Below are 22,396 nucleotides of genomic sequence, written 5' to 3' on the forward strand. Positions count from 1 at the left end.
ACTAGTGGTAGTGGAGAAACTAAGGTGTTTACAAAAAAAAGTATGTATTAATAAACGATCAGTGATCTCTTTAGGCTCTGTAGACGTACACACACACACACATATACACACACATACACACACACACAAACACACACACACATATACACACACACACAAACGCATAGGCGGCGTCTCTTCCTGTCTACCAGCTGGTGCCCCTCTTTGACCTTTGACCCTCTGATGACGAAAGCGCACAGTTCGCTGCCCGTCAACGATCAGACAGACAGAATGTTCTCCGTGGACAAGAACTCAACTCTGGAGATTCTACTCAGGACGATAACACTCTAGGTGTACCGTTGGCATGTGAAGACCACAGCGCTGCCCCCTGCTGGTGGAGTTGAGTACTGCAGGTAACTGGGAAGACCAGGGCTGGTTCTGGAGGTGTGTGTGTGTAGGGGGGGGGGGGGGGGGACAGGGGGAGGGACGGGGGGGGGATAGGGGGGGGGTCAGTTCTCGTACGCCTTGTTCTGCAGGTAACTGAGCAGGGCCTCCAGACCCTGGGTGGAGCACCACAGCTGTTTCAGCAGCTGACACTCCTTCTCATTCACTTCCTCCAGGACCGACTTCAGGATGCTCCTCATCAGGCATTTAGACTCTTCCAGAACCTGCACCGTGACACACACACACACATACCATTGCCAGAACCATCAGAAAGTTGTATGTGTGTGTTTATGGTGTGTGTGTACATGCGTATGTGTGTACATTACTGTGTGTGTGTTCAGAGCTCACTCACCACCGCACTGCAGGTAGCCATCTCCTTCACGCGCAGCATCACTTCCTGGTTGAACGTGGTTGGCCAGAACACCTGTGACACCAGCCCTCGACTGCAGGCTTCCTGTGCTGTGAGCTTCCTCCCACAAAACAGCATCTCATTGGCCTACGGAGCGAGGAAGTGGGCGGAGCAAGGGGTGGAGAGGAGGCCAAATCACTCATGGAGCCAAACCAGTGAAATGTATCGATTTTTGGAAGGCGGAAAAAAACATATTTCCGGACACAAAGTCAAGGAATAAAACAGATTTATATTTATTCTATGTGAAAACGGTGCTGCGCTGCTAAAACTGCACATCTGAGTGATAATCTTGTTTTTATTTTTTATTTATTTATTTAATCTCAAGTGAAATCTTCTGGCTGCCAAACCGACTCCTTTTAAGCGTAAAAAAAGCCCACGACAATATATTTTCCACTTCAATCCGACAGGGCACATTTGCAGTGTGGTTCTCACCAGTGCCACCCCCAGGATCTGAGGGAAGGTGTATGAGGAGCAGGCGGAGGGGGTGAGGCGCAGGGAGGCACAGGGCGTCTGGAACCAGGCCCGCTCGCTGGCCCAGACCACGTCACACAGCGGGAGGAGGGAGGCGCCCAGGCCCAGCGCCGGCCCGTTCACAGCCACCACGATGGGCTTCCGGAAGTGGATGAAGGCCAGGACGAAGTCCCTGCACGGAGAGGCGACCCGCACGCTCAACTGTGGTGGACTAGCTGTGTGTATATATATATACACATGTCTCTATATACCGTATGTGTGTGTACTGTATATACAGTATATAATGTGTATGTGTGGGGTGTTTGCGTATGTATATGTGTGTGTATTCTGTGTGTGTGTGTAGGCACATCAGATTTGAACGCCCTCCCGCCCCTCTCACCGTACAGCCTCGGCGATGCGGCTGCTCTCCTTCCTGCGGTCGGTGGAGAGCCGTCCAATCAGATAGGAGGGGTCCAGGCCTCCGCAGAACACGCTGCCCACAGCACTGAGCAGCAGGAGCTTACTGTCATCTGCTGCTGCATTCCCCAGAGCCCGACACATCTCCTTCATTATCTACACACACGGGGGGGGAAGAGAGAGAGAGAGAGAGAGAGAGAGAGAGAGAGAGAGAGAGAGAGAGAGAGAGAGAGAGAGAGACAGAGAGAGAGAGAGAGAGAGAGAGAGAGAGAGAGAGAGAGAGAGAGAGAGAGAGAGAGAGAGAGAGAGAGAGGGTAGCGAAGGAAAGAGAGGAGGAAGAGGGGGTAGGGAAGGAGAGAGAGATAAGAGGAGAGTGGGAGTGAGGGAGAGGGAGCAATAAAGGAGAGACAGAGGAGGGGGCAGTGATGTAGAGCAAGGAGGAAGAAGGGGAGGGAAGGAGAGAAAGAGGAGGGAGGGAAGGAGGGAGAGAGTCGTACAGAGGAGGAGCGAGAGAAAGAGAGAGGAGGCAGGGAGAAAGGAGGGGGGGACCAGAACATGGAGTGTAAATAGGGATGGAGAAGGGGAGAGAGAAGGAGAGGGAAAGAAAAAAGAGAGAGACTTGAGTTACTGAGCATCTAACGATGCGAAACATACCATCACACGAACCTTTCTCTTCAGGGTTACCATCATCACCTACGAGCCAGGGAGGAGCCATCTAATCTTCTAATTACACATCCTGCCATAATCACACATCAGCATGTAGAACACACACAGGGAGAAGGTGTACACCATCATGGCACAGTGACACGCAACACACCCCTGCCCACACACACGCACGCACACACACACACACGCACACACACACACACACACACACACACACACAGCAGCTGGGAGGGGGGGCTGTCACATGCGATTACCATCACAGCCCCAGGCAGCAATCATGCAGCATTCCCCATGCAGACAGCCAATCAGACAGGCACAGGGAGGCAGACAGGGTGAGAGGCAGGGAGGGAGGCAGACACACAGGGTGAGAGGCAGGGAGGGAGGCAGACACACAGGGAGGTAAGCAGCAAGGCAGTGAGGCAGGCAGACAGGGTGAGAGGCAGGCAAAGAGGCAGGGAGGGAGGGAGGCAGGCAGAGACTGAAAGGCAAGCAGACAGACACGCAGGTATTTAGGGAGGCAGGGAGAGAGGGAGCGAGGCAGACAGACAAGCAGGGAGGAAGTGAGGCATAGACACAGAAAGGCAGGGAGGCAGACAGACAGGAAAGGTAGGACGAAGAGGCAGTTATGGATCAGGAATTGAGATGCAGTTATCGAGGCAGGATCTAAGAGGCAGATATAGAGGCAGACCTGAGAGGCAGAGTGAGACAGGGTCCCTGGGGGCGAGTGAGACTAAATATAACAAATGTGTGCTTTCCTTAACATCTTAAACAGTAAGTAGTTAGAGCTCCCAAAGGGACTGGGTCAGGAGGGAGGGGTTAGGGAGTCGTTTTAGAGTTGTGCAATGTTGTTTACTAACGACACAAGATTGAGGTTGACAGTGTTCCGTCTCCAGTGTCTGTGAGTTCCATGCAGCATCTGTGAGCACAAGGACAAGGTCCCCAAAGAGACAGTAAAGTATATGGTAGCGTGCCGTATCCAAACAGGATAAGAACAGGCACATGGAAGCTCTCCTTGGCCTGGATGAGAGCTTTTCAAGAACAAGATGAAGGTTTGATACCCATAGAAGGATTAGAGTTCATGTTGCTATCTGATGAGAGAGCCAGTACACACACAGTCACTTGAAGGGTAGTGTTCTATGTGTGTGTGTGTGTGTGTGTGTGAGAGAGCGTGTTATAGCGTGGGTGTGAGTGTGAAAGAGTGTGCGTGTGTGTGAGAGAAAGAGAGAGAGAGCGTGTGAGAGTGTGGGTGTGAAAGAGAGAGAGAGGTTCCAAGGCTTTTTTTCAGCTCCATTCAGCCTAGTCTGCCAGGACTGAGGTCAGGAGACGAAGCACTCCACACACACACACACACACACACACACACAGACACACACACGCACAGACACACACACACACCCTAACACACAGACACACACACACACACACCCTAACACACAGACACACACACAGAGGCACACAGATGGTCGGCGAGTCGCTCTGCCAGTCTAGTGATATGATACACAGTCATCCTGGGAAGGCAGTCAGGACACGAGCCAGGAGACAACGTGAAGAGGAGGGCAGGGGGGGGTGACCGGGGGGGGGGGGGGGGCAGGGGGAGGTGAGGGGGCAGGGGGAGGTCAGGGGGCAGGGGGAGGTGAGGGGGCAGGGGGAGGTGAGGGGGCAGGGGGAGGTGAGGGGGCAGGACGGTGTGAGGGGGCAGGGGGGAGGTGAGGGGGCAGGACGGTGTGAGGGGGCAGGGGGGGTTGTGAGGATGGGGGGTGTCAACACCCACAGCCTACGGAGAACAATAAACGCAGTCTATCCGTCCGTATCCGTGCGCCCGCCCATCCGTAAACGGAGACGCAGAAGCATATTTCGGCCTTTAGCAACACGGCGGCAGAGCGACCGCTAACCGGCTCAGCGGGGGAGGTGATGGTGAAAGTACCGGTTAACTGCTCTGCTTCTGAGGCCGTCACTTTCAGACACCAGGGGACAGAGAGACAAGCTCACAGAGAGAGACAGAGAGACAAGCTCACAGAGAGAGACAGAGAGGGACAGAGAGACAAGCTCACAGAGAGAGACAGAGAGAGACAGAGAGACAAGCTCACAGAGAGAGACAGAGAGGGACAGAGAGACAAGCTCACAGAGAGAGACAGAGAGGGACAGAGAGACAAGCTCACAGAGAGAGACAGAGAGGGACAGAGAGACAAGCTCACAGAGAGAGACAGAGAGGGACAGAGAGACAAGCTCACAGAGAGAGACAGAGAGGGACAGAGAGACAAGCTCACAGAGAGAGACAGAGAGGGACAGAGAGACAAGCTCACAGAGAGAGACAGAGAGGGACAGAGAGACAAGCTCACAGATGTAGAGACAGAGAGAGACAGAGAGACAAGCTCACAGATGTAGAGACAGAGAGAGACAGAGAGAGACAGAGAGACAAGCTCACAGATGTAGAGACAGAGAGACACAGAGAGAGACAGAGAGACAAGCTCACAGATGTAGAGACAGAGAGAGACAGAGAGACAAGCTCACAGATGTAGAGACAGAGAGAGACAGAGAGAGACAGAGAGACAAGCTCACAGATGTAGAGACAGAGAGAGACAGAGAGAGACAGAGAGACAAGCTCACAGATGTAGAGACAGAGAGAGACAGAGAGACAAGCTCACAGATGTAGAGACAGAGAGAGACAGAGAGAGACAGAGAGACAAGCTCACAGAGAGAGACAGAGAGAGACAGAGAGACAAGCTCACAGATGTAGAGACAGAGAAAGACAGAGAGAGAAAGTCAGGGATATAGATAAGAGAGACAGAGAGAGACAGAGTCAGGGATATAGATAAGAGAGAGACAGAGAGAAAGATCAAGGGATAAAGATAATAGAGAGAGATTCAGGGATATAGATAAGAGAGAGACAAAAAGGGGCTGAGAGGAGAGCGAGAGTGAGCGATGGAGAGAGGGAAACAGAGAGAGACAAAGACAGAGAGAAAGAGAGAAACATTAAAGGAGAGTCGAGAAAAACCCAGAGCGAGAGAAAGTATTAAACGAGAGCAGAGCGGAGTTGAGGAAAAGCTAAGGGAGAGAAAGGAGGATTTTCTAAATCTAACACATCCTGTCAGCAGAGCGGTTCCCCTCCGCCAACGAGACACACAGAGAGACTGAGGAGGAGGACCGGGGCTGTTTGATACGCACGCCCCCACACCCCCCAGGCTAAGGCTCAGGGGGTTAGATCACAGGAGCTGTTACCGCCAAGCATAACAGGGGTCCGTGTGTACCAAAGATGAATCTGTGAAACTCCCTCCTGGACAGATACCACCCACCCCTGTTTGGTAGCGTAGCCGGCTAAAGAGCTGCTTCTGAAAGGTGCCCGTTGCGTGAGTCAGAGGACCCTGGTTCGAACCCTGGGTAAGTGAAGGAGGAGGCGATACTGATGACAGTTGCCATGACACCTGTACACCATGACATGACTGTGACACAGGCAGACCTACACCCCACATCTAACTCAGACGGAAACCATCCTGTAGGTAGGCCCTGGGATAATAACAATTAATCTTAATCATTGGGGACAGGGACCAGGGACAGGGACCAGGGACAGGGACCAGGGACAGGGACCAGGGACCAGGGACAGGGACAGGGACCAGGGACAGGGCCCAGGAACAGGGACCAGGGACCAGGGACAGGGACCAGGGACGGGGACCAGGGACAGGGCCTATCCCTCCCTCTTTCTCTCTCCCTTTCTCCCCTTCTCTGGCTCTCTCTGTTCTGTGATTTGCTCTCTCAACATTCTGTCCATGATTCTCCTCATCAGTGCCTTTAGGGCCTTCCTTCCAGTGAATGAGAACATGAGATTTGTTTACAAGGCCACAAACTTCTGGAGAGAGAGAGAGAGACAGGGGGGGGACAGAAGGAGAGAGAAAGGCACAATGAGAGAGAGAGGGACAGAGGGAGAGAAAGAGAGATAGATAGATAGACAAAGGCAAAGTGAGAAAGCGAGGGAGAAAGAGAGGGAGAGAAAGAGAGAGACTCAGTGAGAGAGGGAGAGAGCCAGCGTGAGAAGAAGATATTGCAGAGAATCGCTGGGGAAAGCACTGATTTGACGCTAATCGTATCGTGCACGATGACAGCCGCTCCCCCTCTCGATGAGACACAAGCACACAGTCATTTATCATCAGGCCGCCATCCGGCGTCCGCAGGTTGACATGGCGACAACAGAGTTGTCTTCATTCCTTCTCTCACAAGCTGCCTAGTAGCACATATCTGTGGGTCTGGAGATGGTGTGATGGGCTCAGACTGCCTTATGGATGATCTACTGTATGTGTGTGTGAGAGTGAGTGTGTGTGAGGGGGTCAGATGGCTGAGCGGTTAGAGAGTTGGGCTATTAATCAGAAGGTTGTCGGTTTGATTCCCGGCCGTGCAAAATGACGTTGTGTCCTTGGGCAAGGCACTTCACCCTACTTGCCTCGGGGGAAATGTCCCTGTATTTGCTGTCAGTAGCTCTGGATAAGAGCGTCTGCTAAATGAGTAAATGTAGGTGTGTGTGTGTGTGTGTGTGTGTGAGAGAGAGTGTGGCGTGCCTCTGGCATCAGTGTGTGTGTGTGTGATCTCTCTCCTACCTCTGGCATCAGTGTGTGTGATCTCTCTCCTACCTCTGGCGTCAGTGTGTGTGATCTCTCTCCTACCTCTGGGGTCAGTGTGTGTGTGATCTCTCTCCTACCTCTGGGGTCAGTGTGTGTGTGATCTCTCTCCTACCTCTGGCATCAGTGTGTGTGTGTGATCTCTCTCCTACCTCTGAGGTCAGTGTGTGTGTGTGTGTGATCTCTCTCCTACCTCTGGCGTCAGTGTGTGTGTGTGATCTCTCTCCTACCTCTGGGGTCAGTGTGTGTGTGTGTGTGTGATCTCTCTCCTACCTCTGGCATCAGTGTGTGTGTGTGATCTCTCTCCTACCTCTGAGGTCAGTGTGTGTGTGTGTGTGATCTCTCTCCTACCTCTGGCGTCAGTGTGTGTGTGTGTGTGATCTCTCTCCTACCTCTGGCGTCAGTGCGTGTGTGTGTGATCTCTCTCCTACCTCTGGCGTCAGTGTGTGTGTGTGTGTGTGTGTGTGTGTGTGATCTCTCTCCTACCTCTGGCGTCAGTGCGTTGTTTTCGGACGTCTGGCTGGACAGCAGCACGTGAGTGAAGCCCTCCTCCTTCCTGACCACAATGTCACGGAAACGACAGTTGGTCTCGTTCTGCCTCACGTTGTACCTCAGGCGCTTGTCGAACACGTAGGCCTTGTCCTCCGCCAGCTTCCGCTTCACAGAGCTGCACGTCATCCCTCCGTTAGCCATGGACGAGCCTGGGGGGTACCAGCGGGGGGAGTCAGTACCAGGAGAGAGGAGGGGAGGTAGAGGGAGGCAGTACCAGGGGAGAGGAGGGGAGGTAGAGGGAGGCAGTACCAGGGGGGAGGAGGGGAGGTAGAGGGAGTCAATACCAGGGGAGAGGAGGGGAGGTAGAGGGAGTCAATATCAGGGGGAAGGAAGGGAGGTAGAGGGAGTCAGTACCAGGGGGGAGGAGGGGAGGTAGAGTGAGTCAATACCAGGGGAGAGGAGGGGAGGTAGAGGGAGTCGGTACCAGGGGGGAGGAGGGGAGGTAGAGGGAGTCAGTACCAGGGGAGAGGAGGGGAGGTAGAGGGAGTCAGTACCAGGGGAGAGGGAGGAGCTAGATCGGCAGCAGTTTTTGTTTTGTAAATGAGACTCCCACCTCACATCTTCCGTCTGCCCTGTTAGCTTGTCATGAAACTGCTGCTGAAATACCGGGGTCAGGCCCTCATGTTCCGTACAACGTGTACCAACGCAACGGGTGATTTAGTTAGTTGCTGCAATATGTGCCAGCACAATATCTATTTGGCTTGGGGCTTGGTGTTTGTTGATGTTCCATGGAGGGACGGTTTAAGACTGACTTATCTCAATGTCATGCTGCACTGCTTTCCTCTTTTGTCATTTGGAGACATTAGCCCCAGTGTCCTCAGACGACTGGGAGTATCATACTTTTATTGGATTAAACCTCCTACTGATTATATTAGTATTTCAAACATGTCTTGTCCAGGACTGCAAATGAGCTGAAAGAGAGAGAGAGAGAAATAGAAAGTCAAGAGAACAAGAGTTTGAGAACGAGAGAGAGAGGAGAGAGGGAGAGAGAGAGGCAGAGAGAGAGAGAGAGAGAGAGAGAGGGACGTCCGACACAAGGGTCCCTGTTTGAGGGATGGACTGGACATGACATCATTCAAATGCAACAATCACATGATGCATGTGGAACCATGACAACCTCATTTTAGCGTAATTCTTCTGAATAAATTTGATATTTTTCTCTGGTGTCGTGGATTGGAAACCTATCCTTGAAGAAAAGAAGCTCTCTTAATCAAACTATGAAACAGTCTCGTAAGATGATTGATGAGTTTAAATAACCCAGCTTCCCAGTTACATCAGATATCTGGCTCTGTTACAAACTGACTCCCACCAGTTGCACAGTGAATTTCAGTTTTCTTCCTTCTGGAAGAAGGTTTATAGTTCCGGAGTGCAGTAACAAAACGATTTAAAATAACTTCGTTCCAGGAGCCATCACTCAGATTGTTGTAGTCGTGGCAAAACTACACTGGTGAAGCAACAATTAATTATTTATTAATTATATAATTGTATTTGTTATTTGCTAAGGTTAAGTGATGACTGGAACAGTGAGTTCTTGTATTTTGTTTTGGTGAAATGTCTGTCAATATGAATGCCTATTAACACATTCTACCAGCGGGTTCAAATCAAAAGGTCCCATGACATGAACATTTCACTTTAGGAGGTTATTTAACATTAATATGAGTTCCCCTAGCCTGCCTTTGGTCCCCCCTGCTTTCTATACGTCCACTGTAGGTTAGTGCATGACATGTGCACCAGCAAATACTATTTCAAAATAAATTCCTGCATTAAAATAATGTATCATGAGTTTGTATGATTTGGTCATGCATTATCACACTAGCATTTAATTATCACGTCAAACAATTACACTGCACTAAACTGTAAGTGTAAATGTAAAGTGAAAATAACAAAACCAGTCAGTATGATGACTTGAGCGAATATCATTCATTCACGTCTTACTAAAACAGCGGCCACGCGAAAGGGAATAAGGAAACTGTTTCCTCTACTAAAAAATACAATGCGGGTCACGTGAAAAAAGGATCCAAAGACTCGTAGAAAGACCGAGTCGGGGAAGGAACTAATCATTCGTTTCCTCTAGCTACAGAGCCTATGCAGGTCACGTGAAAAATGATCCAAAGACTCGTAGAAAGACCGAGTCGGGAAAGGAACGAATCGTTCGTGTCCTCTTGCTACAGCCTATACAGGTCACGTGAAAAATCAAAGCAGAGAAGTATACCCAGGGCTTGGTTCACACGTGTGAACCAAGCCCTGGGTATACTTCTCTGCTTTGAGAAAATGAAAGCTCAAACGATCCGATTAGAAAATCTTCCCCTTATTTTGTCATAAGAGGAAAGACTACCTGCCCTTTCTCTGCTTTGCCCAACCAAATAATTTGGCATCCAAAAACAGCATGTCATGGGACCTTTAAGTAACTTGAACCAAACGTTAAGGACACCTTGAATCATTTATTTGCTTACAAACTGCAGCAAGACAACATGACTACAACAAGACCATCAATCTGCCACTGAGCTAAACAACTCAAGACACCTTTCTTATCGACCAAAATCAAACATCGCTCTCTAACTACTTGATTCCTCTCATCCGTAGGCTTATAGCAGAGCAACGCCACTTGTGTATCTTAACGGCCACCATCTCCGTCCATAACGTCGGACGGTAGTCGCCCCGTTGGCGGTTGACACCACTGCTGGCTCGGTGTAATGGTGTCTGAAACACACGCTACACGGCCCTCCCGTCTTTCATCTTGAAGGACACACACTGGGGCAAATGTTTCAATAAAAGCTAAGTGACGCTGATGGATGCCGTTAGAGGAGACCGCATGCAGATCACTAGAATCACTCCGAGGTCCAGTGTCTTCCCTCAGACAGACTGAGAAGTAGAATAAAAGCCTTGAACTAAAGCAGGAGGCTATTTTAAAGAAGTTAGACTGATGACCTATTATGGGATAGTATTTGTTCATCGAGCTACTTCTTTCACTATCCGATAGTTTGTCTACCCTTGTCGTGACCATAGATATCTTAAAGCGCACTTGATTCCAGAAGCATTGCTAACCAGTTTCGAGAGCTGTTAAATTCAACGTGAGTCTGCTGCACTTGGTGAGAACAAAAACGGGGAAGTGAGTCACACGCAGTCCCTTCATTTCGTCTGTGGACGAGCCAAGAGTTTGAATCCCAAACCCCGACAGATGTAGCATGCTTCTCTCACAGTGTCGGCTTAAGAATGCCGTATAGAAAAATGACAGCGCGATAAAAGACAGGCGTACATCGACCCGCAAATTTGCATTTGTCTGTGAATAGTTCGACAGCAAATAAAAGCTGTCATAATAGTTAATTTTTCTTAGACAATTGCCATCTTCTGTAGGCCTACTAACTCACATTAAAAGCTCTCCCTGCAGCTTGTTAACAAGAAGCTCAATACATTTGACAATAAATTTCGACTTAACACGTCGTGCAACCAACAGGAACATCATAACACATCCAAACATTTTCTCTGATCCCATAAACTGTTGCGAGTTTCAAACGTGACCATTAAGACTCCCTTACGATGCGCCCATTCACAGATGTGTGTGTGCGACAACGTTTGCTTAATTTGGCCAAATGGCTTTGGAGCCGGGTTACCCAAACCGTGACTAAATGCAGCCGCGCGCACGGAGTGCCTACAGCCGATTTGATCATCTGACCTGTCACGTTCGTCATGAGAACACGCCGGTGTCGGAGCTAACTAAATGTTGGCTAATTATTAACCGGGAGCCTGAGGCCTGGACTGTGCCCCTGCTAGCAGCGAGAGCAACGGTTTGCGTCCTTATCATCTGCTGTGTAACTGGAGGCTTCTCCACTCAGGACACGGTCTGCTTTCTCCGCTAAAGGTCACACACACACACACACACACGCACACACACACACACACACACACCTTGTGGCCTCTGCCTCAGCAACATACCCTGCGGGCAGAAGGTGCTCTGCTGTAATCAGCACCGGAACAAACGCAGCTCAGATCTGCAACCCTGGCTGCCCGCGTGCCGTAACTGGCATGGATAAAATGTCTACCCTCAAATGTCAAATTAATATTCCTCTCCCACCTATAATCACAGTCATTCAATAGAGAAGGAAACCGAAATCAAGCTGAGAGGAATCCAAATTAGAAATGGCACAGAGTGTCAAATGACTATTCCCAAAGTGCCAGGCTGTTTAAAAGGCCAGAGACTGACTCTCACTGTGTGTGGATCGGGCTGGAAAACAAATCTACCATGCCTGATTCTACGGTGTTAATGGTGGAGTGAAATCACCCTTGACCTTTGACCTCTTACCTAGTTCATTGCTAAGCGGTGTTGTGTGGGTGTCCGGACCCAGCCTGGCCCCCAGGTCCCCTCTGTCCAGGGGCAGCCTGTGAGTCCTGGCTGGCTCCCTGTACAGGAGGGGGGCCGCCTCTCCGTTCTGGAGCCCGTTGTGAGGGCCTCTCGCTGGGGCAAGGAAGTCCAGTCCCTCCTGGGTGGGCATGGTTCTGTGTCCCATCCTGTCTCCTGGAGCCTGCTTCAGTCCTCCTCCTCCACTCATCTTCTTCACCTTCAGGGAAACCCCACCTCCCACGGGCCCAGCCCCTCCCCCTGGCCCCGCCCCTCCGCCTGGCCCCGCCCCTCCCCCGCTAGTCCGTTTTTTCTTCCGGGCGTCCGGCCGTGACCGGGGGCTGTCGGGGGTCGGGGGCAGGGGCGGTCGGGGCGTGGCAAGGAGGGGCGGGGCCCGGGGGGGCTTGGCGGGGCGCTTGTGTCCGTGGAGACGCAGGCCGTTAAACTGGTCGATGAACTCCTCGCAGTGCAGCAGGTGATGTTCCGGCTCCCAGGTGTCCTCTTTGCTGCCGTAGCCCTTCCAGCGAATCAGGTACTCCCATTTGCCCTTCTTGTTCCGGCGCTTGTCGACGATTCGCTCCACCTGGCGAAGGGCACACGGGGGGGGCGGGGTTAGTGAGTGATGGTGGGGGAGGGAGACAGCTGTGTGTGTGTGAGAGTTCAGAAGGTGGAGGTGTGTGTGTGTGTGTGTTTGAGTTCAGAAGGTGGAGGTGAGTGTGTGTGTGTGTGTGAGTTCAGAAGGTGGAGGTGTGTGTGTGAGAGTTCAGAAGGTGGAGGTGAGTGTGTGTGTGTGTGAGTTCAGAAGGTGGAGGTGAGTGTGTGTGTGTGTGAGTTCAGAAGGTGGAGGTGAGTGTGTGTGTGTGTGAGTTCAGAAGGTGGAGGTGTGTGTGTGTGTGTGAGTTCAGAAGGTGGAGGTGTGTGTGTGAGAGTTCAGAAGGTGGAGGTGTGTGTGTGTGTGTGTGAGAGTTCAGAAGGTGGAGGTGTGTGTGTGTGTGTGTGTGAGAGTTCAGAAAGTGGAGGTGTGTGTGTGTGTGTGTGTGTGTGTGAGAGTTCAGAAGGTGGAGGTGTGTGTGTGTGTGTGTGAGAGTTCAGAAGGTGGAGGTGTGTGTGTGTGTGTGTGAGTTCAGAAGGTGGAGGTGTGTGTGTGAGGGCAGAAGGGCTATGGTGACTCCATCATACACAGTATCTACATTGTAAAATAGGAGTGCACACACACACACACACACAATCACACACACACCATCAAACATGCACAATCAAAGTGTGAAGTACAGAATATGAGGGAAAGGAACCGGGATAATCAGCTGGCATACCTCCCTCCCCCCCGTCTCCCCCCCCTCCCACTCTCCCCTGGAGGACCTGGTGGACTGATGGGGAATGCTTGGCAGACCTGAGCTGACTGATTACCACAGAGGAAGCCATCATTATGCACGGTACCTCCACTGTATAACACACACACGCACACACACACACAAATACAGGTACAAACACACACATTCAATCACAGTTTGAAGTACAGACTGAGGAAAAGGAACCAGGGATACCACGTAACTGTGCACACACACACACACACACACACACACACACAGGGATTGGGGAGGTGCTCCCACACACATGCAAACATACATGCACACACACACACACATATTCTTGCCTGTGGGGCTTTGAAACAAGAATCAAAAATAGATGCAATTCCACCCTGGCCCAGCTGTGTGATTGGCACATGGGAGTTTGATGAATGCTAAAGCATCTACTGAAAAGAACGTCAAATAATCGCCTCCAACTCCATCTACACTCGCTCATACACACCAAGTCTCTCTTCTCACACATACGTCACACACACACACTCATAAACTCACACACACCCTGGGCATCTCTATACCTCTGTTCCTGAGCTCTCTCTCACACACACACACACGACACCTCTCCCACAACTCCGTTTCAGAATACTCTCTCAAACAGAAACACACACACACACTCACACACACTCACACATTCAAACACACACATGCACACGCTAGGCATCTCCCACAGCAAGATCAATTCCACAGCCTTCATCCAAACCCTCCAACTCCATCCTCCAACATGAGACAGCCTCTGGAGACGCCACATGAATAGAGACTTCTGGGGGCGGGAATGTGTGTGTGTGTGTGTGTGGGGGGGGGGATGTTGAATCTCTGAAAGTACATGTTGTAACGGTGGTACATGTCAGATAGCACTGTGTCTACTGTAGGGGGGAGATAAGGGACACTGGGGGAGGGGGCAGCATGGTGGAACCCCACAGCCTGACAGAAGCCCAGCAAGGAGGCTTGAAATTGGGCTGGAGGTGGAGGACGAGGGGGCTGGAGGCTGGGGGAGGCTGGGAGGGGGGGGGGCTTGGGCAGGCTGGGGGGCTACCTCTCTGCTGTGCACCCAGACACACCTGACATGATGCGGGAGAACCACGTTGGGAAAGAGGGTTGTGGGTGGTTACATTGTGGGTTTCTCTTTAGGTACTCTGCACTGAATGATTATGTCACATTAACTATGACATCACATTCACAACTAAGACATCACATTCAAAACTAAGTCATCACATTCACAACTAAGACATCACATTCAAAACTAAGTCATCCCATTCACAACTAAGACATCACATTCAAAACTAAGTCATCACATTCACAACTAAGACATCACATTCACAACTAGACATCACATTCACAACTGTGACGGCACATTAACTATGACAACACATTTAAAACTATGACGTCACATTAACTATGATATCACATTCACGATATTCACTGCCTGGAAAGAATGACGACAAGCTCTTTTCATGGTGAGTAATGTTCTTATCATGTAAATTGTATTATCTGTAATGAAAACAGGCCTTCCTACATCTCTTCTTTTTTTTTTTTTTTACATGACATTTGTTTTTGCTACTTCGATCAGAACATATTAGACATTACAAAAAGGTTACAGCATATTTGCGTATTAAAGGCCACCACTGCTCCGGTTTCAAAACGTGCTCTTCATGTTATAATGGTCCTTGCATCCCTAACACAGACTGGAGACATTTGGAAAAGACCAGGCTGTACTCAAGTCTCATACAACCATTCACATTGATGTTTTCAGTATGCATCAGACCATTCTAATAACTGTCATTATATGCCAGCAATAATAGGCCTATTGAAAATAGACTGAGAGAGTATTGTTGAACTTCATTTATCCAATCTTGTATTCATTTGGGAGAGACGACACACTGTGCCAGCTGCCTGTGTGAACACACAAGGCCCTTCTACCCACTACCACGCTACCATGGTCGTTTATGAATAACATAAAGGATCTGTACGGTTCCACAAATCAACAGACAGTTGGTCCACACCGAGGCTTGGCCTATCTCACAGGCGTGTACTATGTCATAACACAAGTACTCAACATTTGTTTACTTTTACATGACATTTAGTCATTTAGCAGATGCTCTTATCCAGAGCGACTTACAGTACAGGGACATTCCCCCGAGACAAGTAGGGACACTTTCACAACCCGATGTGGCTGCCCAAGGACACAACGTCATGTGTCCCGGCCAGGAATCAAACTGGCGACCTTCAGATTACTAGCCCGATGCCCTAACCGCTCAGCCACCTGACTTTTACTGATCCTGTCAAGTGGAATATTGGGTGACGTTTTTACACGTCAAACCTTTAGGAGCAACTAAACACCAAAACCTTTTAAAATGTTTTTTCTTAACCCCTGTAGTTAATACTCTTGCACGGCTCGAGTTCGTCAATCCAAGTCTTGGTTACAACACATTTTTGCAAAGGTGTTATTTTGGATACATCTTTGCGAAGAGCGTCAATTGGGATGACTTTGTGGTACATCAAATAGTTGTCTAGCAGGTCCTAGATGTGCTGTGGTCCAGGGTCTGGGGAGATGCACTTTAATGCTGACTCCCACACCAGAGAGCACTCGCTCAACAGCACTTTGGGTTCTTCTCTCTCCACTGCCTCCAGTTAAGACGGCTCCCTCCCTCTCTCTCTCCACTGCCTCCAGTTAAGACGGCTCCCTCCCTCTCTCTCTCCACTGCCTCCAGTTAAGACGGCTCCCTCCCTCTCTCTCTCCACTGCCTCCAGTGAAGACGGCTCCCTCCCTCTCTCTCTCCACTGCCTCCAGTTAAGACGGCTCCCTCCCTCTCTCTCTCCACTGCCTCCAGTTAAGACGGCTCCCTCCCTCTCTCTCTCCACTGCCTCCAGTGAAGACGGCTCCCTCCCTCTCTCTCTCCACTGCCTCCAGTTAAGACGGCTCCCTCCCTCTCTCTCTCCACTGCCTCCAGTTAAGACGGCTCCCTCCCTCTCTCTCTCCACTGCCTCCAGTGAAGACGGCTCCCTCCCTCTCTCTCTCCACTGCCTCCAGTTAAGACGGCTCCCTCCCTCTCTCTCTCCACTGCCTCCAGTTAAGACGGCTCCCTCCCTCTCTCTCTCCACTGCCTTCAGTTAAGACGGCTCCCTCCCTCTCTCTCTCCACTGCCTCCAGTTAAGACGGCTCCCTCCCTCTCTCTCTCCACTGCCTCCAGTTAAGACGGCTCCCTCCCTCACTCTCTCCACTGCCTTCAGTGAAGACGGCTCCCTCCCTCTCTCTCTCCACTGCCTCCAGTGAAGACGGCTCCCTCCCTCACTCTCTCCACTGCCTCCAGTTAAGACGGCTCCCTCCCTCTCTCTCTCCTTCACAAAACATCCTCCCACCCAGAAGACTTCAATGGAGCTTGATTTAGCCCTCACTTCCAAGGTAGGAGGGGCAGTGAGTGAGTGAGAGAAAGCAAGCAAGAGAGAGAGAGAGCGAGAGAGAGAGAGAAAGAGACAAAGAAAGGAGGGAGGGATAGAGAAAGACACAGACAGGAGGAGGGAGAGAGGGAGTAGGAAGGAGAAAGGATAGAGAGGAGGAAATAGGGAGAAGGAGAAAGAGAGAGAGGAAGAGAATAAGGTATCATGAAATGTCCGGTGTTTATGAGAAAATTAAGAGCAACAAAGCAGTGATTTGCTCACAAACACTCTCACACACACACACACACGAGAGGGTAAGGCTGAGTGTCCCCCTGCAAGCCTGTTACCAGATAGTGATGCAGGAGTACAGATCTGCTCCCCAACAGATGTGCTGGACAGTGTGTTAAGAGTGTGTGTGTATAGGTGCGTGTTAGTGTGTGTGCGTGTGCTTTTCAGCTTGAATGATGCTCTTTCTATCATCAGACAAATGAGAGAGACCCAGAGCTGGTGTGATCCGTGTGACAATGATCCACTCCTAGCCCCAGTACCCCTAGCCCCAGTACCCCTAGCCCCAGTTATCTAATCCTGACCCAATCTCCTGTAATTTAGCCCCTAGCCCCAGTACTCCTAGCCTCAGCCCTAGCCCCAGCCCTAGCCCTATTCCTAGCCCCAGCCCTAGCCCCAGCCCTATTCCTAGCCCCAGCCCTAGCCCCAGCCCTATTCCTAGCCCTGCACAGATGACTGCAGCTTCTGCAGCAGGTAGTCTTAGATGGGTGAGCAGCAGGGGTGTCCTCTTAGATGAAGACAACATTACGATGCTTCCCGCCTCACAAACTGTCATGCTTCCCACATCACTGAGCACTAGAGAGAGAGAGAAAGAGAGAGAGAGAGAGAAAAAGAGAGAGAAAAAGAGAGAAAAAGAGAAAAAAGGAGAGAAAAAGAGAGAGAAAAAGAGAGGGAAAGAGAGGGAAAGAGAGAGAGAAAGAAAGAGAGACAGACCTCTGAACCGGTGTGATTAAAACAAATAGCAGACAGCCCTCAGCCCAGAGCCAGAGCAGAAGCCGACAATGGATGAGTTCCCCAGCCAGCAGCATCCATCCACATTACAACCTGTCATCAGATACACGACGCTACGCATGCCGGAACTGGGCTCCAGGGCTCCACAGAGCTGGGCTCCAGGGCTCCAGAGAGCTGGGCTCCAGGGCTCCTCAGAGCTGGGCTCCAGGGCTCCACAGAACTGGGCTCCAGGGCTCCTCAGAGCTGGGCTCCAGGGCTCCTCAGAGCTGGGCTCCAGGGCTCCAGAGAGCTGGGCTCCAGGGCTCCAGAGAGCTGGGCTCCAGGGCTCCTCAGAGCTGAGCTCCAGGGCTCCACAGAGCTGGGCTCCAGGGCTCCAGAGAGCTGGGCTCCAGGGCTCCAGAGAGCTGGGCTCCAGAGCTCCACAGAACTGGGCTCCAGGGCTCCTCACAGCTGGGCTCCAGGGCTCCACAGAGCTGAGCTCCAGGGCTCCACAGAGCTGGGCTCCAGGGCTCCACAGAGCTGGGCTCCAGGGCTCCTCAGAGCTGGGCTCCCGGGCTCCACAGAGCTGGGCTCCAGGGCTCCACAGAGCTGGGCTCCAGAGCTCCAGAGAGCTGGGCTCCAGGGCTCCACCAACTAACACCAGCTACAGCAACTCTGCATCCACAATGATGCTGACAATTTATTCATTCAGTGTTTATCTGAAATGACATTCAACCCTGGTCCTCAGGGACCCCCTGCCCTGCCTGTTTTAGACGTGTCCCCGCTCCAAAACACCTGATTCTAATGAATGGTCATCAAGCTCTTGCAGAAGCTTGATAACGACACATTCATCAGGTGTGTTGGAAGAGGGGAAACGGTTCAGGGCAGGAGGTACCCAGGACCAGTAGGGTACCCACGACCAGGAGGTACCCAGGACCAGGGGGTACCCAGGACCAGGAGGTACCCAGGACCAGGGGGTACCCAGGACCAGGAGGTACCCAGGACCAGGGGGTACCCACGACCAGGGGGTACCCACGACCAGGAGGTACCCAGGACCAGGAGGTACCCAGGACCAGGAGGTACCCAGGACCAGTAGGGTACCCACGACCAGGGGGGTACCCGGGACCAGGGGGTCACCGGGCCCAGGGTTGAATGTCGCTGAAAGGACAGTATAAGAGTAAGGATCTGAAGTGCAGGAAATGTCCCTGGGTGGATTTGAACCCCTGCAATATGGCCTTGTCTCAAGCAGAGTACACATTCAACAGGTGAGCTACCGGGGATCTCAGGTAGCACGTGGTTCCAACGGTATTTCGGTGGTCAGAGTCAAGGAACTGTCTGAATTTACTTATATTCTAAATGATGTTGGTTCTCTCATAGTGCTCTAAGCAAGAGCGCGTTAGAGAAGATAACTAAATTGCGTGAACTAGTGAAATTAACTCGAGGAAACGTTTTGCATTACTTTTAAAAAACATGTTTCTATGAGTAGGCTGCGTTATAAGCTGGTATCAATTTCACAACCCGATGTGGTTATAATTAAATGGTGCCGATAATTAATTTGGATGATTGATCCATTTATGATAATTGTCGTGGCTATGTTCTGAGTTACACCAGGCTTAGAAATTCGGTTTGAATTAATCCATGTAAAAAGCATTCACAACTTCCCAAACTCATTAATGAATTGCCTTGATAAAACAGAACCCTGTACTTCGCTATGGCATGCTGTGATTGCGACACGTCACCATAAGGCCTTGATATCACGTGTATAACAGAACATTCTGGACCATGCTCCTCAGATCAAACGGGTATGGAAACGGTCTACGTGTTGTACCACCGTTAATAATCATTAAATCATAACAAATTATTTGCAAGGCCGTTTGGAACACATGAGGTCACTCAAAGCGCACGTGAGGTTTGAGTCAAACAACATTTCAAACGTTACCCCAGGCTAAAAAGGTAATTTAGGAATAGGCCTGTGATGTAAATTACAGGAGAAGTGAAGGATGTGTATACAAGGTAGGCTAGGTCAGGTTGTTTGATGTCGTGATAAAATTATTTAAAAATCTAAATCAGCACATAGTTTATTGCCAATGACAACCTGTAACAAGACTACATTCTTATATTATTTAGTTGCATAACGATTTTACACGTAGGCCTAAAGGTGACATTATTCTCAGAATACAGACACACAGCTGAGAGACTACTTGGTGACCGAATAATAGTAGGCTATGTCTTAGGCCACAAAACGAATGTAGTGTACAGTAAGGAGCCAATTTGTATACAGTCGTGGATACGACGATAACATTGTTGATACAGCTATTGAAACCACCTGCTTCGCCAACTACCATATGGGTAACACACTTTCACTGCGTTTCCGCTGAAGAAAGTGAGGTGTTTCTGCGACATGCCTATATCCTACTTCCCTCCATCAGTCTTCCAGGCTGGGTCAGTAGGACTATGTGCTGAACAGGACGGAACAACCTGTTAGACTATGAAGAGAAACCGAAACAGGGTCGCCATGACATAAATCTTCAAAAAAAGACGGGCTGAAGTCAACGGTATAAGTCAACAATGAATAAAACAACCACGTAATTCTCAGAGCCTACACAACTTCAAGCACCAAAACCCCAACCGCTATTTCAGGGAGTAAATGCTGTGTTGGGTGCGCGAGACCCAAACAATCCTGCTGCCAACCAACATTTGTCCAACTTTACGCTGGAAATTAAGATTAAGTATCAAATTCGTCCCTTTACCAAATGTATAACGACAAATAATATAGCCTAAACTAAATTCTACACCATGGTTCATCAAACAGCCATTGAAAAAGTCACACCTCCACAGTTCTGGGCTATCTTATAATAGGCTATATAAATATATGTATAGGCCTATATATATTAAAAAAAAATATTCCTTTGGCATGCGCACCTTCGGAACCATCACCCAGTCTCGCTCTTCACCATGTCCTACTGTCACTTTACCCCGACTTTGAACTCGCGCGACGGATAGGGAGTTCACATCTAATAATCTAGCTGTAAACTACAGGCTATATGTCGAAACTCATAAACATTCTTAGCGACACAAAGTAGGTATAGTCAACACATCGATCAAATAATCAACCTCATCTTCCTAAAGCTTGGAAGGGTTGGTTAGTTTCGCCTATTTAAAGGGCTTAAGACATTGCTTTTCTCTATGCGCGAGGACCTCCCCTTACTTCCTAATTCCATTATTCTACAATATCGCAGAGTATTTCCTTTGGAAAGGGTTGTACACTACCTCATAAAGGTCTCCCGAAGCCATTGTGGGGTGCGGACTTCGGCGGCGCGGCGTTCTTGCCAGCCTTCTTGTCTTTTTTTGGATCCTACTCGCTCGGTGTTTCAGTGGAAGCCCTGATAGACGGGTATTAGCGAACAGCCTTCGTAGCCAGCCGCAGTTGCAGATCAGCAGACAGTGTCAATCGAGCCCGGCGCTCCGCGATGGATCGCTCTTCACTTAAAACAAACAAGCGAGGGGTTGGGGCGGTGCTGTTTACTCTTAACCCGAGTGGATGACTGAAATTAGTCAACCTGTGAACGTGATCATGTGTGAAATGCGCCTCCATTCCCCGCGCGCTGGTGAAGTGGCCGTATATTCAAGAACCAATGGGAGATGACGGGTGTGTTCCATAGGGAGACACCAACTGATGATACCAATTAAGCTTCCTATCATTTACAGTTCACTCCATGTTATCGACGACCTAGTTGATGTATCGTGCCCAGATGAATTATTACAGCCTAGTGTTGTGGCTATAATGTTGTAAATGTGACAAGAAAACAATTGTTTATCGGTGACATTTGGATACCACATCAGTCAATGAGACTAATCAATAGCCTAATTATGCCTTATGCCAACCATAAAAACATGATCAAACGTGTTCTTAGAGCAGTTCTGACCTAGTTGTCAAATTACACAAAGAAAGGAGTCTTAAAGAAAATGAAAATGTCTTGTAAATACAATTTACTTTACCCACCAGACAGACTTAATCTTCTTTAGTTCACTGTTTTGTCTTATAATCACACACTTAATGGTCTCAATGGCCTGTTTCTATCAGTAATCTGTCCATGTCTAAAATGCAGGGAGTGATTTGTAGTTTTATGCACTGTAGTCTAGAAGGTCTACAGTTTCATACTTTCATATTTGACCACATGCACCTTGCAAACTGCCATGTGGATTTGAAAAAGGTATCAAAACCGGTTGAACCTGTGTCATTCCTCACACACACCTTTTGGCTCTGGATTGATAGATGGAAAAATGGAACAAATCGCTCACCAAGAAAGAAAAAAAATGCAAGTGTCTCACTGTTGTGTAGCCTACTCACCTCCCTCTGTCTCTGAACATCTCTGAGTATTTGCATGCAGGAATTTGCAGCAGGTTGCCAGCAAGGTGGTGTATTTTGCACCCTGCGAATATGACAACATCAACAGCCACATGAGTGATTAAGTGCAGTTTTAACACGAGCCTTCATTCACATCAGTGAACAGCAAAGGAAAACACACTGATGACAGGGTTTAATATTTCATATCTTTCAGAGAGTGTTCTACATGCTGTAGATTCAGTAACATACTGTGTGTGTGTGGCTTACCACAATCCGCACCCTACCACCCAACCCCCAACTGTCGCTAACCCGACAGTTGATGGGAAATTAGGGCTTGTTGGCGCTTCCTATGACCTCGTTAGCTAGCCGCTGTCTCGTCCTGAGCTCCAGCTCTCTGTCACGACCCCCTTATTCTGGGGAAGGACGTGTTTCCCCAGAGCAGACTGGTGAGAA

At 49.8% G+C, this 22,396-nt stretch overlaps 1 protein-coding gene across 1 annotated transcript; it reads right to left on the bottom strand.

Moving 5' to 3' along the window:
* Positions 1-454: 454 nt before the first annotated feature.
* Positions 455-21,234, bottom strand: LOC124482155 (chromodomain Y-like protein 2). Its single transcript, XM_047042543.1, has 7 exons — positions 20,866-21,234; positions 11,825-12,443; positions 7,459-7,673; positions 1,683-1,855; positions 1,265-1,475; positions 776-919; positions 455-647 (listed from the first exon to the last, which is right to left on the bottom strand). The coding sequence occupies exons 1-7, from the start codon at positions 20,887-20,889 to the stop codon at positions 489-491; spliced, it is 1,545 nt and encodes a 514-aa protein (XP_046898499.1). The 5' UTR covers positions 20,890-21,234; the 3' UTR covers positions 455-488.
* Between the last annotated feature and the right edge of the window lie 1,162 nt (positions 21,235-22,396).

The sequence above is a fragment of the Hypomesus transpacificus genome, chromosome 19 (assembly GCF_021917145.1).
Source record: "Hypomesus transpacificus isolate Combined female chromosome 19, fHypTra1, whole genome shotgun sequence".
NCBI classification, from domain to species: Eukaryota; Metazoa; Chordata; class Actinopteri; order Osmeriformes; family Osmeridae; genus Hypomesus; species Hypomesus transpacificus.